The following is a 20,208-nucleotide window of genomic DNA, read 5'->3' on the forward strand; positions in this document are numbered from 1 at the left end:
ACAAGAGTTGAACTGAAGCAGAACATGTCTTTTGTCCCTAGATATAAAGTATTTCCTTATCAGACAGAACCAGGATAGTAAGTTATCTTTGAGTGGTATTAAAACCAAAGCAAGTCTCTAGGACCTCTGTTTAACTTGCCAGCCTGCCAACCAGCTTACAGTGTTGACAGTATAATGACAAAATTCTATGAAATAGAAGTTAAAATGTTTATCCCTACCCATGATTCAAGTTTGTAGTATCTTTGCAAATGTATACAAAGAACACAACATAACCATCCAAGTAATGCACGGTTTCAGTTTTTAAGCAAGATAGCAGCCACAGAGATATTTTTTTAGCATGCCAGGAGCAAAGGTATAGGAAGTGCAGTTTGCTTTCATCCATTTTTCTGTGATTGCACACTTTTTTTTTTAATCCCAAAAAGTCCCAAGGCACACCATGATTCTTCCAACCAGAAAAGCATTAAATGTATACACATTCTAAACTGTCCAAAAGGGCGGGACAAGAGGTGGCAAAAAAATCTTTTTGGAGATTGTGGGCAAAGACACAATAAAGTGATACCTTGAGATAAGAGTTTCATTTGTTCCGTGACCGAGCTCGTAAGTCAAAATGCTCGTATCTCAAATCAATTTTCCCCATTGAAATGAATTAAAATGAGATTAATTTGTGCCAGCCCCAAAAAAAACACCCCAATTTATTGTTAAACGTTTTCAACATAAGAAAAATGAATTTATAAAGAACAAATATTGTATACAAACAAAATAAAACCTAATACATGAAAGAGAATCTAAAGAAATAAACAGATATTGGCAAAGCCAGTTAGTGTATTGTAATGTTTTTTTCTTTCACTTCACTTTTGCTTAACTTAATTTTCTTCTTCACTAGTTTTTTTTCTTTTTTGCCACGCTTTCATCACTTTCATTCGCAGGGCATTTCAATAGAAACCTGTCCATGGAGCTTTGTTTAGTCCTCCCCTTTAGAATGTTTCTGAAATGAGTTAGGCAAAGGTCATTAAATAGCGCCGCTGCATGATCAGTCACTTTTCCATAAAGTCAAGTGTTAGGCAAGTGTCATTAAATAGATGGCTCCTATTTCGAATTTTGGCTCGTAACTCGAGACAAAAAAACGACATTGTGACGGCTTGTATCTCAAAAAACCCATACGTTGGGGCACTCGTATCTCAAGGTACCACTGTACTTAGTGAGCACTTTAGACACAGTTTCCAGTTGCCTTGTCCCTTTGCCCACTCATACATGTGGTCCTCTCTCTGCCTGTCCTATGCCCACTGTCCCTTGGCTTTGCGAGAGTTGCTTGTGAACATGCACCCATAGAGATGGACTCCTGACATGGCTGTTTAAAGTGCTCTGTAAATGGTGTGCCTGCAAAACGGTAATCACGGAGCAACTTTTATGTTGACTTCTCCAGGTAGTCCCGTCCTCCTCCGGACAGGTCCCGACCACCTGAGGAGTGTGTCTCTCTCAGGTCAGGACCCAATGGCCCTACACTGTTACATCCATAGTGCACCAGTTGGGGGAAAGCTGTGTAGAGCATAATTATAAAGTTGTTAAATATCTATATATATATATATATATATATATATATATATATATATATATATATATATATATACACACTTAAAGGATTATTAGGAACACCATACTAATACGGTGTTTGACCCCCTTTCGCATTCAGAACTGCCTTAATTCTACGTGGCATTGATTCAACAAGGTGCTGAAAGCATTCTTTAGAAATGTTGGCCCATATTGATAGGATAGCATCTTGCAGTTGATGGAGATTTGTGGGATGCACATCCAGGGCACGAAGCTCCGCTCCACCACATTCCAAAGATGCTCTATTGGGTTGAGATCTGGTGACTGTGGGGGCCATTTTAGTACAGTGAACTCATTGTCATGTTCAAGAAACCAATTTGAAATGATTCGAGCTTTGTGACATGGTGCATTATCCTGCTGGAAGTAGCCATCAGAGGATGGGTACATGGTAGTCATGAAGGGATGGACATGGTCAAAAACAATGCTCAGGTAGCCCGTGGCATTTAAACGATGCCCAATTGACACTAAGGGGCCTAAAGTGTGCCAAGAAAACATCCCCCACACCATTACACCACCACCACCAGCCTGCACAGTGGTAACAAGGCATGATGGATCCATGTTCTCATTCTGTTTACGCCAAATTCTGACTCTACCATTTGAATGTCTCAACAGAAATCGAGACTCATCAGACCAGGCAACATTTCTCCAGTCTTCAACTGTCCAATTTTGGTGAGCTCTTGCAAATTGTACCCTCTTTTTCCTATATGTAGTGGAGATGAGTGGTACCCGGTGGGGTCTTCTGCTGTTGTAGCCCATCCACCTCAAGGTTGTGTGTGTTGTGGCTTCACAAATGCTTTGCTGCATACCTCGGTTGTAACGAGTGGTTATTTCAGTCAAAGTTGCTCCTCTATCAGCTTGAATCAGTCGTCCCATTCTCCTCTGACCTCTAGCATCAACAAGGCATTTTAGCCACAGGACTGCCGCATACTGGATGTTTTTCCCTTTTCACACCATTCTTTGTAAACCCTAGAAATGGTTGTGTGTGAAAATCCCAGTAACTAAGCAGATTGTGAAATACTCAGACCGGCCCGTCTGGCACCAACAACCATGTCATGCTCAAAATTGCTTAAATCACCTTTCTTTCCCATTCTGACATTCAGTTTGGAGTTCAGGAGATTGTCTTGACCAGGACCACACCCCTAAATGCATTGAAGCAACTGCCATGTGATTGGTTAATTAGATAATTGCATTAATGAGAAATTGAACAGGTGTTCCTAATAATCCATTAGGTGAGTGTGTGTATGTATATATATATATATATATATATATATATATATATATATATATATATATATATATATATATATATATATATATATATATATATATATATATATATATATATATATATATATAGATATATATATATATATATATATATATATATATATATATAGATATAAAGATATATATATATATAGATATATATATATATATAGATATATATATATATATATATATATATATATATATATATATATATATATATATATAGATATATATATATATATATATATATATATATATATATATATATATATATATATATATATATATATATATATATATATATATATATATATATATATAGCTATATATATATATATATATATATATATATATATATATATATATATATATAGCTATATATATATATATTTAGAGCTAGAAGCAAACTACAGTTTATTTGTGGTCGTCGTATACATACTAGTAAATTGCATTGTATTTGCAGATGAAGAAGTTAAAACTATAAAACCAGAAGCTGATATTGATGACTGGGAAGCAATGGCAAGTGATGAAGAAAAGGCAAAAGGTATTATTCTGTTCAGTTACTATTTCTTATGTGTACCTGCTGATATCCTTATAGAATAAAGCTGATAAATGAGCATTGTCCTTGAATTTTACATCTTACACTATTGAGTGGTCAGTTGAAACTATTATACTGTACTTACAAAACACCATCATGGAGATAGTGGCTTATTGTTGACATTACTTTGCTGAGAATGGTTAATTTACCATCTTGAAATTATATTTTTATACAAAATATCTACACTTTTCATTTATTTGCAGCCATGATTATTATCAGAGTATATCAGAAGACAACAACATACAGTATCTCCTTAAGGACCAAAGATATTTGTGTAATATACAGTATGAAGTTAAAGTGTATTTCACTATTCAGATAAAATTAAAATGTATTACATTTTCTTCAAAGGCAGAAAATTGACATTCAAATTTTAAAGGAACTGTCTCTTACAAGTACTCCATGGTATGTTATGAATTAGTCTTGAACCTTAAACTTTTGACATACTGCTTTTTATTCTAGAACCTTTGAGCATTTGTTAAAGCAAGCAAAAACTGAATTTCTTTCTCATTGAGGATAATATAAAATAACTCATATTTTTACTTTTGTTTTTGTTATCATAACTGCTTTAGATTCTAAGTTTTAAAGAGCAGTTTCACAATTTAGCAGTGTTCATTTTAACTCATTCAATGTGTATCCGCTCCCGGGAAGTGTTAAGTTGGGTCATGCACACCCTGTCTTTTTGTCATCTTGGTTGTATTTTTTTTTATTTTGCTTTTCTATTTTTAATTTTTTTATTAGACTTGTAGTAAAATAAAGAGGAAGAATTTATTAATGACCGTGTTTTAGCATATTTGAGCAAGTATGAGCAGTGTTTTTTTTCTTTTCTTTCTTTTTTTTTTTAAATGCGCTTTACACATAAAAAGGGGCAGTACAAACTGCATCATTCTGCATTTATTTTGATTATGTTGCTTTGTGCATGTACAGAATCCCAATTTTTGTGAAGGGCTTTGTTTTTCGTTTGACAGCTGCAAATGTTTGCTACGTCTTTTATTCAACTTTGCACAAGTTATAAGCAAGTGCACCACAAGCAAAAAAGACAAAATATTCATAATAAAAGAAGTGCTGAAAAACACTTATGGGGCACAAATATATAGAATTTTTAACCTGTAGTTGAATATTTTTAACAATATACATGGTTTTATTTTGAATATTCATTTCTTAATTTTTGACTAATTCATCAGCCTTAGTACATTTATACACAATATTTAATCAAGTATGCATATAGATGGGTGTACTTGTAGCTCCATGTGATGCCTGTGTGAGATGAGTCATTTTGCTTTGCAGTTACGTTAATAAACAGTAATTAAGATTACAGTGTTTCATATTTAAAAATATGATTAAAGGTGAACCATAAAGCTTACATATATGTGCATTGTCATAAGTGGTACTTAACATTAGATAATTAACATGCTGTTTACTAAATAGATTAGTTATTAGACTTTTGTAAACAGATACATTATGTTATTAAATGCTGATAAAAGTTTAATGCTTATTATTGATGAGGGAAACATGCTTTGCATCTCCTTTCTTTTGCAAATCTATTTGTTCACAGTTTCAAACTTTGGCCAGTAAAGTTTCAGGCAAACAAAATTGTCTCTGTATGCATATGAACAAAGCAGCTGGATACAGTGTGTATTTTGCCCACGTTTTCTTGTGTATAAAATACTCATTGTTTGATTTGCAATGGGTAGAAAGAGACACACTCAGTGCAAAATGTTGTCTTTAATTTAATCAATGTATTGCACTGAGAAAGTGAAATTTCTCCACGTGAAGTACAAGTTAGCCAGTAAGCATGTAATAGAAGACAGCCACCCTACCCGACTTTTATGATTTAAAGGTTTTAGGAGGGACTATTGTATCTAAGCTATAATGGGATCCTTTTGGAAAACCAAAAATGTTTTCTTTATCATTAGATAGGGTTTTGTCCATTTCATTTTTCTGTATAATTAACGTTAAGAATATCTGTCCGGGCATCAAATCAGAATAGCTCAACTGATTTACATGAAATTGATCAGAGCAATGGCAACTTTTTTCTTTATCCAATCTACTGAGGTTTTGGGATCTTGGTTGCAGCTTCTGATACATTATTTTCTTACATTTTCTATAAAGTGAGATAAGTATTTATTTAAAAATTAAATCAAATACTGTATATTCTACAATTTTGTAGTAGTAATGTTCCTGTCATAGATGAGTAACTCAGCTAGGTAAAAAGTATAAATATCATAGAATGTTTTCAGACTGTTTCCGGACCTACATGATGCTAACTAGAGGAATTCAAAAATTCTGAAAGTGTAATTTTCATTGGAATGTTTTCCAAGGTTGAATATGAATCTTTTACAAATACTTAATTTGTAACATTGTTAGAGCACTTTTTGTGTGTGTGTGTGTGTGTGTGTGTGTGTGTGTGTGTGTGTGTGTGTGTATATATATACTGCTCAAAAGAATTAAAGGAACACTTTTTAATCAGAGTATAGCATAAAGTCAGTGAAACTTATGGGATATTAATCTGGTCAGTTAAGTAGCAGAGGGGGTTGTTAATCAGTTTCAGCTGCTGTGGTGTTAATGAAATTAACAACAGATGCACTAGAGGGGCAACAATGAGATGACCCCCAAAACAGGAATGGTTTAACAGGTGGAGGCCACTGACATTTTTCCCTCCTCATCTTTTCTGACTGTTTCTTCACTAGTTTTGCATTTGGCTACAGTCAGTGTCACTACTGGTAGCATGAGGCGATACCTGGACCCTACAGAGGTTGCACAGGTAGTCCAACTTCTCCAGGATGGCACATCAATACGTGTCATTGCCAGAAGGTTTGCTGTGTCTCCCTGCACAGTCTCAAGGGCATGGAGGAGATTCTAGGAGACAAGCAGTTACTCTAGGAGAGCTGGAGAGGGCCATAGAAGGTCCATAACCCATCAGCAGGACCAGTATCTGCTCCTTTGGGCAAGGAGGAACAGGATGAGCACTGCCAGAGCCCTACAAAATGACCTCCAGCAGGCCACTGGTGTGAATGTCTCTGACCAAACAACCAGAAAGACTTCATGAGGGTGACCCAAGGGCCCCATGTCCTCTAATGGGCCCTGAGCTCACTGCCCAGCAGCATGCAGCTCGATTGGCATTCGCCATAGAATACCAGAATTGGCAGATGCACCACTGGTGCCCTGTGCTTTTACAGATGAGAGCAGGTTCACCCTGAGCACGTGACAGAAGTGAAAGGGTCTGGAGAAGCCATGGAGAACATTATGCTGCCTGTAACATCATTCAGCATGAGCAGTTTGGTGGTGGGTTAATGATTGTCTGGGGAGGCATATCCATGGAGGGTCACACAGACCGCTACAGGCTTGACAAAGGCACCTTGGCTGCCATTAGGTATCAGGATGAAATCCTTGGACCCATTGTCAGACCCTATGCTGGTACAGTGGCTCCTGGTGCACGACAATTCCTGGCCTCATGTGGTGAGAGTATGCAGGCAGTTCCTGGAGGATGAAGGAATTGATACCATTGACTGGCCACCACACTTTCCTGACCTAAATCCAATAGAACACCTCTGGGACATTATGTTTTGGTCCATCCAATGCCACCAGGTTGCACCTCAGACTGTCCAGGAGCTCAGTGATGCCCTGGTCCAGATCTGGGAGGAGATCCCCACAACACCATCTGTCATCTCATTAGAAGCATGCACCGATGTTGTCAGGCATGTATACAAGAACACAGGGGCCATACAAAGTGCTGCATAATTTTGAGTTGCTGCAATTAAATTTTGGCAAAATGGACTAGCCTGCCACATAATTTTCTCACTCTGATTGTTGGGGCGCCTTTGAATTCAGGGCTCTGTAGGTTGATCATTTTCATTTCCATCAAATGATGTGGCATCCTTTCGCTCCTAACACATTACCCAGTCTATATCAGTATAGATATCCAGGAGGATTTCTTTTTCCCATTGAGATCTGATGTGTTTTCAAAGTGTTCCTTTAATTTTTTGAGCAGTTATATATATATATATATATATATATATATAATCTACACACACAGTTTTATTTTGATTTAAAAAAAAACAAAACTTTTAATGAGGTACCTCATGAAAGGATAGTGGTCAACTCCAACGAAATGGGAATTTAAAGTTCATTGTGCCAGCAGAGCAAAACTGTTTTTTAGACAAAGCAATGAGTTGTGGTGTAAGTAACTTTTTACCTGAAATAGGTAACTTTAAAAATAGAATCTGTCTTGGGCCAGTGCTGGTGGCACTGCATTTTTTAATTTTTGAAAAATTATAAATGTAACTAACTAGTTTAAGTTTGCAGTTGATGCAAAACTAGACAAAATGATGAATACCCTATCAATGGATTTGAACAGAATTCAAACATGAGCAGATCCATGGTAGATGCATATGGTTTCACTCATTGTAAAGGAATATTAAATAAAGATATAATTATACAATTGAGGACAGGGCTGATACTTGAAAATTAAATTATGAGAGATATTCAAGTAACAGTTGGTGATTCTCTTTCCACTTCCAGTGATTATAAAGAATTAAGAAGGCAAAGAGGGCAGAATGCTGCGTTGAATACAAGGCCAGGGATGTCATTCTTAAACTATTACAGAGCACCTGTTAGGTTTTACCTGCAATAATTACTACTTGGAAATGTTCAGGATTAAGATTATTAGTGTAATCCAGAACTATGGAATTTGAATCGAAGATTGAAGGAGCTGAATCTTTTTAGTTTACCTAAAAGCAAATATTGACATGGTAGAGCTAATAAAGTGGATGCCAGCTGTTACTTTAAAATAAGTACATCACCTAGAACAAGAGCACTGATAGAAGCAAGTTAAGGGTGTTTTGCACAAAGGTTCTAACCACAGAAAATGTTTCATAAGTTAGCAAATGGTAAAGTAGACAAGACTCTCCAATGTTGATTGACAATGTCTCAGTTTGGTGAATAGGGAATTAAGGTTTTGGGCTATAAGTTTCCATGTGAAGGATGAAGTATGCACACATTGTAAAAGTATGTATTATTTGAATGAGATGACCTTTAATACGCTGGTTAATTTTGTAAAGTGTTTTTTTAATCTTCCCTACAGAGGTTAAGAAGGTACACATTGAGGTAAAAGAAAATGCTGAAGTCGATCGGGGGAAAGATGAAGAAGAAGAGGAAAGTGAGGAGGATGTGGATGATGAGGATGATGATGAGGAAGATGAAGAGGATGAAGAAGATGAAGAGGAAGGAGAGGAGGATGATGAGGAAGAGGATGATAAGGGGGCAGACAAGAGCATAGATGGAAAAGATCAAAAACAACTAGCAATTTCAGCTGCAAAAAAAGAAAAAATATCAAGTAAGGATTTTAGCTCTAGTTCAGAAACAGAGAGCGATTCAGATGATGGACGCACTAAAGAGGAGCAACTCTACGACAGAGCCAAGAGGCGTATAGAAGTAAGCTTAGTTTTTCTTACTGCGAGTTAACTACTTCTTGACACATTGTTTTGATTGAAGTAAAATCTCAAATTACCACATTGAAAAAATGTGTTATAATCAAAATGTAATTGTTATATTACATATGTCAGCAATAGGCAGCATTAATTTATACCAAAATATAACCTAATGTTGAAGCCTAAGTTTAGAGTTATTGTTTAACCATTTTCTATGCAGTTTATTTGCATTTGTTGCTGACCAGTTTTATAATATTTTATAGGTATGTTAAAGGACAATGGCATATTAGTTGACATTGCTGTTTGATGTATTGGGGTAACTGGCAGAAGTTTAGTTTAGTCACAAAAAGACAAATATATTTGAAATAATTGAAAGCTCCAGATTTGCTTGGTATATGCACCCTGTATGAGTTTGTTTCCTGCCTTGCACCGAGATGGGCTGAGTGGCCATGGTTCCCTGCAACCTTGAACTGAATGGATAGTTTTGAAGAATTGATAAATAGATTTTACCAACTAGGCTGCACAAATATTAAATTTAAGTTGTATTGTCAAATGGGTAGCAGTTTCCTCTTTGTTGTTGTGCTTGAAAAGAACTAATTCTTGCATTTATTTACTCATGTAAGTTTATTTTTGGATGATACAAGTGCAGAGGCAGATATGGTTTACCATATATAGCCTACATCCATTCTGTTGTTTTACCATTTAAAATTATAGCCTTTAAAGTGTAATTTTTAATTGTTTTTCTTTTTTCTGATCAGATACATATATATGGTATGTTTACTATATATGTTATAATCATTATTGAATGTCTGGTTATGTTAGGGATCCTTTTTATTATTTTAACTTTTGTAAGCATAAGATGCATTTCTTAGCAAATAGGTTTTAGCAAACAGTAGTTTGCTGGTATAGTCTGTTGCGTTGCACAATAGCATACTGTTAGTGTGTAGAATAAAATTATAGTTTCAAATTAATGTTGTTCCATTTGAATTTGATTGGTGTGTTTTTGTACCATAATTTTTCCAATTTAATTTTTTATTTTTAAGAAACGCCGTGCTGAAAATTTTAAAAACATTAACCAAGACAAACTACGTGCTCCAGTCATTTGTGTTCTAGGACATGTTGATACGGGGAAAACCAAGATCTTAGATAAGGTACGTGAGATGCTTATTTCTTAATATTTGAATGAAGTATTTTTGGGTGGCGTATTTCTTTAAGGGAACACAACATTAGAAGAGTATTTTTTCCTCTCTCTGTGAAAGTTGTATTTTTCATTAGATTCCTGACAAGTCCTCTTTTGAAATGAATCAAGTGTTTTTAGTGTTGTTTTCTGTTCTCTCAGCTACGGCATACACATGTACAGGACAGTGAAGCAGGAGGTATCACTCAGCAGATTGGTGCTACCAATGTTCCTCTAGAAACAGTGATTGAGCAGACCAAGATGGTGAAAAGTGTAAGTTTTTAAACTTATATATAATTGACATTTTATTGTCTTAAATATTTAAACTTTTTTTTTTTTTTAAGAGTCTATTTTTCCTATTATAATTGTATGTAGAACTTAGACAATGCATTGGTGTCTTTCTGGAAGTGTAAGTGTAAGTGTGATCAGTATTGTTGGTACCTTTTCATTTTGTCTATATCATACTGTATATCATAAACAGTGAAAGGACTGGAAATTTATTTAATAGGAGGTCCAAAGTTAGGAAAATAGTACCTGGTCATTATCAAATGCGACTTTCCTTAATACTAGGTTAATTAATTAATAATAATATAACCTTTTTCATTGATGATAGGCTCCCAAGTGTTTCTTCTGCCTTTCTGAGGGTAGTTTCACTCATTTAGTTGAAATTTGTTCTAGCTCTTGAATGTTTTCAGGATTTCTTTTACCAATGGCAGATTTTATCCATTTCTAAAGGTTTTTGGGACTCACTGTTGGCCAGTTTGAGTCCCTTTTTCCTTCCCTTTTTAACCATTCTTTAGGCCACTGTCCTGTAGAAGGAACCATGATCTTTGACTAGTTTTGGCTATTTTTCTGCCACTATATAGTGTAGTGTACTGTAAAATGTCCAGGTAATCCAGTGCCAACAAATATTATAGAACCTCTGCCATATTTAACAGTAGGTAGTGGATACTTTTATTTGTAAACTTCATTTCATTGCACAGAGCTCTGTTTAGTTTCATCATCCCTCTGAAACATTTTCTTCAGGAGGATTTTGGGTTTTCTAGGTGTGTTTGGGCAAAGGTCAGTTGTGCCTTGTTACACATGACAATCTCCGAAAGACAGCATTTTGATTTAGTATGTGGCATATGGTACAAGTTGATACAATTACTCAAGATTGCTCCAGGTCTAACTTTAAGCTCTTTCAGTTCTTTCATGGTGTTTTTTCAACAATTTGTGGCAACCTTTGAAGACGTTTTTTAATCAACTTGAGCAGCAAACCTCTTAAAACCTTGGTAAATTTTGGAAGCAGGAATGCTTAATCTCTGGACATTACCTTTTATGTTTGGTTAGATAGTAATCATTTTTCTGATGGTCTCAGATAGCTCTCTGGTCTTTGACATTGTCAGTAAGGAACAAATAAGGCAAGTGCCCTTTTTATAAGTATTAAATCTGTCATGCCTTAGTTAATTCATGTCATGTGAGTACTGGCATTTCACTGCAATTCAGAATGATTTGAATTATTCAAAAGGGTACCAATAATTGTTCAGTGACAATTTTCCAGTTTTTATACAGTTTCCACATGTATACTTTTTAAAATTGTAAGCATTTGATCCTGTGCTGGTATCCTTAAACAGATTAATATATATAGACCAAAGCTGCTTTACTTCCTTTTTTTTTTCCTTTCCCCCAGGAAATATATATATATGATAAAATGTTAGGGTGCCAATAGTAGTAACCACACCTGCAGTATTCAAAACCAGTTATGGTTAACTTTGTGACTTACCTGTTATGAAGTTCAGTCAAATAATATTCTATAGAAACGTTATAAACTCTCACAATAATGATAATATAAGAGTTGGTGTTTCTTAGATACCATCTTACACTTAATACTTCTTACGGTATAATCTAAAATCAGTGCATAATATTATTTTCTTAGATGGTGTGATTTGATATTTCCTAATTGAAACTGCACCAAGCCAGTTTCTTTTTTGCTAGAGTATCTCACATCATGTACCAAATCTACTTTCAGCTTTATTTGTGCGTAGTTCTAATACAAGTATCAGACAATTAAAAGCACCAGAAGCTGAAGCTTTTTTTTTAATTACATTGCAGGTCAGACAGTAATGTAATGATCAAGAAAACTAAGGAACACAGAGTGGTTAAGGAAGGTGTGTGTGACACCTTTATTCATCAATATTCAAGACAGTATTCAGTTTACAGTGTTGTGTAATATGTAGAAGAGATCCCACAAAAAATATGCATTGTTTGGTTCCCGGAATTGTAGCTTCTGCTGACATTTTTCTGAATCATGTGTATGATTTCAAAAAGTTGTTTATGATAGCTCTGATAATTATTGCATTTCCAGTGTTGCTTTTAAGCTGTAATAGAATGCTGATAGGCATGGTATATTTATATCTAATGATATTTTTTATTGTAATTTAATTACATTTCTTTGATTTGGTTATGCTTGTTTAGTTTGACAGAGAGAATATCAAGATTCCAGGGATGCTAATCATTGATACTCCAGGTCACGAGTCTTTCAGGTAAAATGTATCATCAATGATGAGTAGTGTATGTTTTTATTTAAATTTATATTTTATTTAAATTATATTAAAAAAATGTTTTTCAAATTTCCCACATGCTTTATCAGTTTAAAAGAAGCATAATCCTGCTTTGTGATTATAATTGTGTTGGTATTGTACTACATTCCTACTTGCATATCTCTCACAAATAATACATTTCAGTATACTATGTATAACTATATAACTAATAATAAACTTGAGTTTTCAACAAGGGCAAGAGTATTTAACATATGACCAGTGTTATAACTTTCGTACTCCCGCTGTACTTGAATTTGACAATAATACTTATTTTTAATTGTGGTTCAAAGTTAATGATAGGAAAAATATTTACTTTAATTGTTTCCACATTCAGTAAATGTATGTGTGCAGAAGTAATCTTTAGGTTCAAAATCTCTGAGGGCAGAAAAAGATCAGCAGTTGTAAATTTTGTATAATCATTGGTTAGAATTCCATTTTGGATGGAAACTCTCTTAGTTAATTCTTACCAGTTTTTAGTAAACCAAAAAATGTCGAAGTGTTTGAGTCTGGTAAACCATAATCAAATACACCATCTAGCCGAGAGTTATGAGGAGTCTGACAATATCTTGGCATCACCAGATACAGGCATAGATTCAGCTCTGGACCGAGTGTCAGTCCTTTGTAGGACACACTTTTGCATACACTCAAGAGTCACACGAGGCTAATTTGGAATCGCCACTTCACCTAACAAAGCATGTCTTTGGAAATGTGGGAGAAAATCCCACTAAGACATGGCGGAAGCTAGACAATATGCAGAATTCTGAACTCTGGATCTGTGAGGGGCCAGTACTAACTACTGCACCATCTTGCTGCCTATAAATTGTGGTGTGCCTGTCCTTCTGACATACTACTTTGTCTTTCTTGCTAGTGACAATTTATTTTATTCAGAAAGGTGTGTTAATGTAAATTAGAAAATTCTTCCATGCATTTTTTGTAATTGTTTCAGATATATGTTTCAGTAGCAATTTGCTTGTCAATGTAAAGCGTGGTATACATGATAAGTCTACTATTTTCTTTGTTTGTTTTATTCTAGTAATTTGAGAAATCGTGGAAGTTCTCTTTGTGATATTGCTATCCTGGTGGTGGATATTATGCATGGCCTGGAGCCTCAGACCATTGAATCAATAAACCTGCTAAAGGAAAAAAAGTGTCCTTTCATTGTTGCACTTAATAAGGTTGGTCTTTTTTGTATTCATATTCACTCATTTATCAAACAAATCTATACACTGAAAGAATTATGGAATTCCCTTTGAGCATTTGATCAATTATACAGCAGAGTAAAGTTTATTCATAGACTAACTTACAAACTCTGTCATTTACATTTAACATTCAGTTACTGCTAATCCATTTTTATTTTCAGATAACTATTTTTATAAGGTACACTGTTAATTTATAGATGAGACCTTTGCACTACACAATTACAAATATAATATTACTAAAATAAAAGATGCACACTTTCATATAAGTATTTGTTTACATTATTATTTTTGTATCCAATATTTTAGGTTCTTGAAGCTACAGATAATAATGTTATAAGTAATTAGCTACTATTCTAAGTTTTGAGGGAGTGTTTTGTGATTAGGTTGTGATGGTAACATGGAGGGCTTTCTTGATTAAAGTAACATTGATGACAGTTACCACCACAGAACACTGAAAAGAAAAAGTAAACGGAAGGATTTAGTAATCACAAACAGCATGATTTTAAAGTGCAGCTTTTAAAGACATATATTTCACATTGACCATATTTCATAGAAAAATATTAACAAAAATATGCAAATGTAATAACTAGATTGGTTAAATAACCAAGTGAAATATTAATAATGCCTGTTTGCATTGAGTCTGAGTGTAATTATTTTTTTAACGTATGCTCAAAATATCTTTGATGTAATCCATATTTAAGTGTAAAGTAAACTGTCAAAGACACAGCTATAGCACCAGTCATACCTCAAAATGAAGTTACAGTGAAGACATCTTGCTACTTCTGACACCACTTTATTAGGTTTTAGAAATGCACTTGTTTTTTTAACAGGTATTTTTCTAAATGATTTTAATTAAAGAAAGATGTTAATGAAGGTATGGAGATGTTTAAAGCAACACTACTTTAAAATGTTCTTGCTGCTGCTGCTTTCTCTAGGCCTGGGAAAGTTAACATGTTAATTTTTGCAATTTATGTGGCATGTTTAATGTGTTAAAAAATATTGTCACATCCAGTACCGGCAACGCTGCAAACGCCTCAGACAGCTCTTTGGTCATGGTGGCGTTTTTGCGTAATTTTTTTTCTTCACATTATGAAACGACAGCTACTGATATCAGGATGAAACACCTCAGTGTGAGGAGGTGGTCCCGGAAGAAGGGGTGGAAGGTGCTAGAAGGTGTGCTTGTTTTGTCAGCACTGGGGATGGAGTAAAGCAAAGCTATCAAAGAACAGTACTTATTTTGAAAAGAAAAATATGCTAAGCTTTTTATGTTACTCTCCCAGTGTCCTAATTAACCAATACAGTAACCGGATTGAAGAAATGATCCTGTGTTTTCTTGTCTCTTTACTAGATTGATAGGTTGTATGACTGGAAAAAGAGCTCAGAAACTGATGTGGTTGCTACTCTGAAAAAACAAAAAAAAAATACAAAGGATGAGTTTGATGAAAGAGCCAAAGCTATCATTGTGGAGTTTGCTCAACAGGTGAAAAGGCTTTATTTGATTACTTACATTTTCTGTTCATATTCATGACTTTGATTTAATTAAAGAACATAGTGATTTCCAAACAAAGCCCAATACTAGAATAAATTTAAAATTGAATGTTTGAGTTTTTTTTTTTTTTGTTTTTTGTTTTTAAAATAACATTATCAGACCTGAACGGTATTAAGCAGATTTTTGAATGTACCAGAGCCTATTCTAGGTTCAAAGCAAGAACCAACTCTGAACAGAGTACTAGTCCATTACTGGGCCCTCTTGTACATAGTTTCACAGGGTCATTTCAGAATCATCAGTTAACTTAATGTAAATGTCTTCAGGATGTGGGAGGAAAACCAGACTCTACTCCAGTGGGCCCTTGAGCCAGGCCCTTAACCTGCAATTGCTTTATCCTGGTTATAACATTAATCTGCATCCAGCCCTGCAAGCATGTCCTCCAACTTGCAGGGAAGACTTGAGATTTGGTGGCAGAATTGTCACTCGTATGGTGGGTGCAGCAAAGCGCTATGATCAGCGCATGCTCCAACAGATCTCATGAAAGAATTAGTTGTCACAGTTTTCTTTAATATTAATATAATATTATTATTATTGTCATAAGAGAATATAATTACATGCATAGTAGAAGGCATTCAAAAATTGTGTTTTATATTTTACAGTTAAAAACAGCCCAAATAAGCTTGTGGTAGATTTAATAGATTGTTAGCTATTGGTTATGAAGGTTCTGTGGCTAATTATAGTTCAGATTTCTATTTAAACAAAGATTTTCAAAGAAGTTCTGATGGAGATTTAAAATCTATGTCTCAAGCTAAATTTATTGGATACATCTGACAGTGATGGATAGTGGCACTTTTAGATATATTTAGTGTCAGGGAAATATAAAATCCTTGTGATCATCTGACAATGTTGTGTGAGGTTATTTTAAGTGTAATTTGAAGTCCCAAGTACACGCTTATTCACTGTATGTAAAAATCTGTCATTGAGGGGAGCTTAGTTCCTCTTTCATTCATTTCTACACAAGTTAAGTTGCTTTTTTTTTTTTTTTAATTATTTTACACTCACAAAAACATCATGTCACTTTACCTGCTATGATTTTGATGAAAAGGAGGAGTAAAAAGCTTCTGTGACAGAGTTTTGTGCATGTCATGGATGTTGAATGAGTAAATGTATCATTTTATAAATAAGCAATTTGAAATAATTTCCCTCAAGGTAAATTTGAAACTGTAAATTAGTCTGTAATTAAAGTTCCACATAATATTTCTCTGCCTTAAGGGAAGCAAGTTTGAAAATTCTTTAGTGATTTTTATTGGAAGGTTTTAAAATTTCTAAACTTTGTACATGCTGTATTCATCCCATCCATCCATCCTCTTCCGTTTATCCGGGGTCGGGTCGCGGGGGCAGCTGCTTAAGTAGAGAGGCCCAGACTTCCCTCTCCCCGGCCACTTCTTCCAGCTCTTCCGGGAGAATCCCAAGGCATTCCCAGGCCAGCCGGGAGACATAGTTCCTCCAGCGTGTCCTGGGTATTCCCCAGGGCCTCCTCCAGGCTGGATGTGCCCGGAACACCTCACCAGGGAGGCGTCCAGGAGGCATCCTGATCAGATGCCCGAGCCACCACATCTGACTCCTCTCGATGCGGAGGAACAGCGGCTCTAATCTGAGCCCCTCCTGGATGACTGAGCTTCTCACCCTATCTTTAAGAGAAAGCCCAGACACCCTGCGGAGGAAACTCATTTCAGCCGCTTGTATTCGCGATCTCGTTCTTTCGGTCACTACCCATAACTCAGCTGCGAACCATTCCAGAGAGTCTGAAGATCTCAGCTTGATGAAGCAAACAGGACAGCATCATCTGCAAAAAGCAGTGACCCAATCCTGAGTCCACCTAACCGGACCCCTTCAACATCCTGGCTGCGCCTAGAAATTCTGTCCATAAACGTTATGAACAGAATCGGTGACAAAGGGCAGCCCTGGCGGAGTCCAACTCTCACTGGAAACGGGCTCAACTTACTGCCAGCAATGCGGACCAACCTCTGACACCGGTTGTACAGGGACCGAACAGCTCTTATCAGGGGGTCCGGTACCCCATACTCCCAGAGCACCCCCCACAGGATTAACCCGAGGGACGCGGTCGAATGCCTTTTGCAAGTCCACAAAACACATGTAGACTGGTTGGGCAAACTCCCATGCACCCTCCAGGATTCTGCTAAGGGTGTAGAGCTGGCCCACTGTTCCGCGACCAGGACGAAAACCACACTGTTCCTCCTGAATCCGAGGTTTGACTATCCGACGGACCCTCCTCTCCAGAACCCCCGAATAGACTTTTCCAGGGAGGCTGAGAAGAGTGATCCCTCTGTAGTTGGAACACACCCTCCGGTCCCCCTTTTTAAAGAGGGGGACCACCACCCCGGTCTGCCAATCCAGAGGCACTGTCCCCGATGTCCATGCGATGTTGCAGAGACGTGTCAACCAAGACAGTCTTACAACATCCAGAGCCTTGAGGAACTACGGGCGTATCTCATCCACCCCAGGGGCCCTGCCACCAAGGAGTTTTTTGACCACCTCGGTGACCTCAGTCCCCGAGATGGGAGAGCCCACCTCAGAGTCCCCAGGCTCTGCTTCCTCATTGGAAGGCATGTTAGTGGGATTGAGGAGGTCTTCAAAGTACTCCCCTCACAACGACCCGAAGTCGAGGTCAGCAGCGCACCATCCCCACCATATACGGTGTTGACACTGCACTGCTTCCCCCTCCTGAGACGCTGGACGGTGGACCAAAAAAGGGATTATGAATTAATCAATGAAATAAACAAGCTGGGAGTAGATAATGGAGGTACTAATTAAACATAACAGTAATAAATGTGTAAATTGCTATCTTGTGCTATATCTACAAGGTAATGGTGAAAATGTTTGTTTTTAAGCAAACCTTGGGGATGTTAAAACAAAATAAGACATTAGCCATATGAAAAATATACAGGAACTGTTTTTATTGTAGCATAAGAAGCACAGTGGTACTAAAACCCCAAGTGTTTGCTGTGATTAGAGTTGGCATAGTGAGAAGATGGCCGATGTGTAAATTTTGAATGACTGGTTAAACTTGCCTCCAAATGGATGAGTATGAATTAAATAAACTTTATGTAAGCTCAAACCACTGAAAACAGGATTCTATCACATGTAAAAAATATAACATAAGTAGGAAAATGTTGAAATAATGTTTAAACCGATGATTCCATGTTAAAATATTTTTTTTACTTAAAAGGATGTAAAAACAATACCTTCTTTAACTGAGGTAGAAGTATTAATGTACATAAGCAGAAATCATGATAACTGAATATACAAGCATGGTAACAGTAGTTCATAGTCTTTTAATGATGTATAATGCTAAATCTTGAAACTTTAACTGCAAAGGTGGAATGCTTGGTAGTTTCTTAAGACTGTCGAATTTTAAGAAGCACACTACTAATAGCAGGAGTTTGCTGTGTGATAAGTTACACAGATAAATGAAGATACCTCTGAAATGATCTGCTATTCCTTTTTTCTGCCTTAAAATTTTCAGTATTATTACTTTATGATTACTACTTTTTGGAGTTTCTTTTATATTGTGTTTTTAATTTTTTAAACTTACCCATATTTTTTCTTTACTCTTTTTGTTTTAGGGTTTAAATGCAGCCTTGTTTTATGAAAACAAAGATCCTCGCACTTTTCTTTCTCTGGTGCCCACCTCAGCTCACACTGGAGATGGAATGGGTAATTTAATTGCCTTGCTGGTGGAACTTACTCAGACCATGTTAAGTAAGAGGCTAGCCCACTCTGATGAGCTACGAGCACAGGTCATGGAGGTATGCTGTTTAGATTAAAGAGGTTTTGATGAAACCTGGTTTATCTTCTAAAATAACAGTAGGGAAAAAAGGCAACCACGTTATAAGCAATTATTATGAAAAGTTGTACTCCTTCCTATTGAATGGTACACAAGATGATTTTAATGTAGAAAATATTTTTGGAAGGATAATGCAGCACCCATTATCAAAGGCTTGTAAGGTTTTTGTTTATTAAATATTTTTGTAATAATGAATCATACTGTAATTAAAAATAGCAGGGACAATACAATGTGATTGTATGCATTAGTAGACTACATTACATTTATGCTTTTTAACAGTACTTTACAATGTCATGTAGTTGAACAGTTTTCCAATTGTCTATGCCAACCAAGTCAAAATATTTTCTCATGGCCTCTAAACTTCACCTCAAATTTAATCTGGCTGAACTAGTTCAGTGAGGATGTGAACCTTCATTAAGTTCACGTCTGTGAGGTGGATAGAACATTATGTTGTTCCACACAAGGTAACAGTGCCTTCTAGTAGCTGCTGGTTCCTCTGTACATTTGTCATAATTGCTTTTGGGGACTTCTGTGTCTGAAAACAAAAGCTGTAATGACATGGCTGTAATGGACAGTTAATGACAAAAAGTTCTGTTTTGTGCGGTGCAACTCAAAGCAAAAGAATAGGCAGCAAAGTCATGCACAGATGGCTTCACTGACATTTATATGTGCTAGGGCTTGTAGTGATGGGCTTAGATTCATGGGATAAACATGCTTACAACAGAGTAATGCTTGGGTGTATTTTGCAGCTGAAATGTTGTTTGTTTGCTTGCCCAAATTAAACCAGCCAGTGCATTGTTCGATGGTCCAAAAAGGCAATGGAAATTACCGCAGAGGTTTGCTGCCCCAGTATGAGGAAGACCAAAACTGTTAAACTTTTTCTCCCCTCCACTACCAAGAGCCTTGCAGCATATGTGTGTTTCAAGACTCTGTTTTGTATCTGCATGTTTAGGGGTTTATAGACATTTTTTTCACATTTTTATAAGATGTTA

General features: G+C 36.0%; 1 protein-coding gene across 2 annotated transcripts in view; it reads left to right on the top strand.

Moving 5' to 3' along the window:
- Positions 1-20,208, top strand: part of eif5b (eukaryotic translation initiation factor 5B) — an 83,837-nt gene that overhangs the window by 42,132 nt on the left and 21,497 nt on the right. The window contains exons 9-17 of one of the 2 annotated variants that reach the window (XM_039743934.1): positions 2,221-2,277; positions 3,341-3,421; positions 8,556-8,905; positions 9,945-10,052; positions 10,241-10,351; positions 12,536-12,603; positions 13,694-13,835; positions 15,208-15,339; positions 18,996-19,178. In XM_039743934.1, coding sequence (XP_039599868.1) covers positions 2,221-2,277; positions 3,341-3,421; positions 8,556-8,905; positions 9,945-10,052; positions 10,241-10,351; positions 12,536-12,603; positions 13,694-13,835; positions 15,208-15,339; positions 18,996-19,178 — 1,232 coding nt within the window. The remainder of the gene's footprint in view (positions 1-2,220; positions 2,278-3,340; positions 3,422-8,555; positions 8,906-9,944; positions 10,053-10,240; positions 10,352-12,535; positions 12,604-13,693; positions 13,836-15,207; positions 15,340-18,995; positions 19,179-20,208) is intronic. The other variant, XM_039743935.1, reaches the window with a different exon arrangement.

Source organism: Polypterus senegalus, chromosome 2 (genome assembly GCF_016835505.1).
Source record: "Polypterus senegalus isolate Bchr_013 chromosome 2, ASM1683550v1, whole genome shotgun sequence".
NCBI lineage: Eukaryota > Metazoa > Chordata > Cladistia > Polypteriformes > Polypteridae > Polypterus > Polypterus senegalus.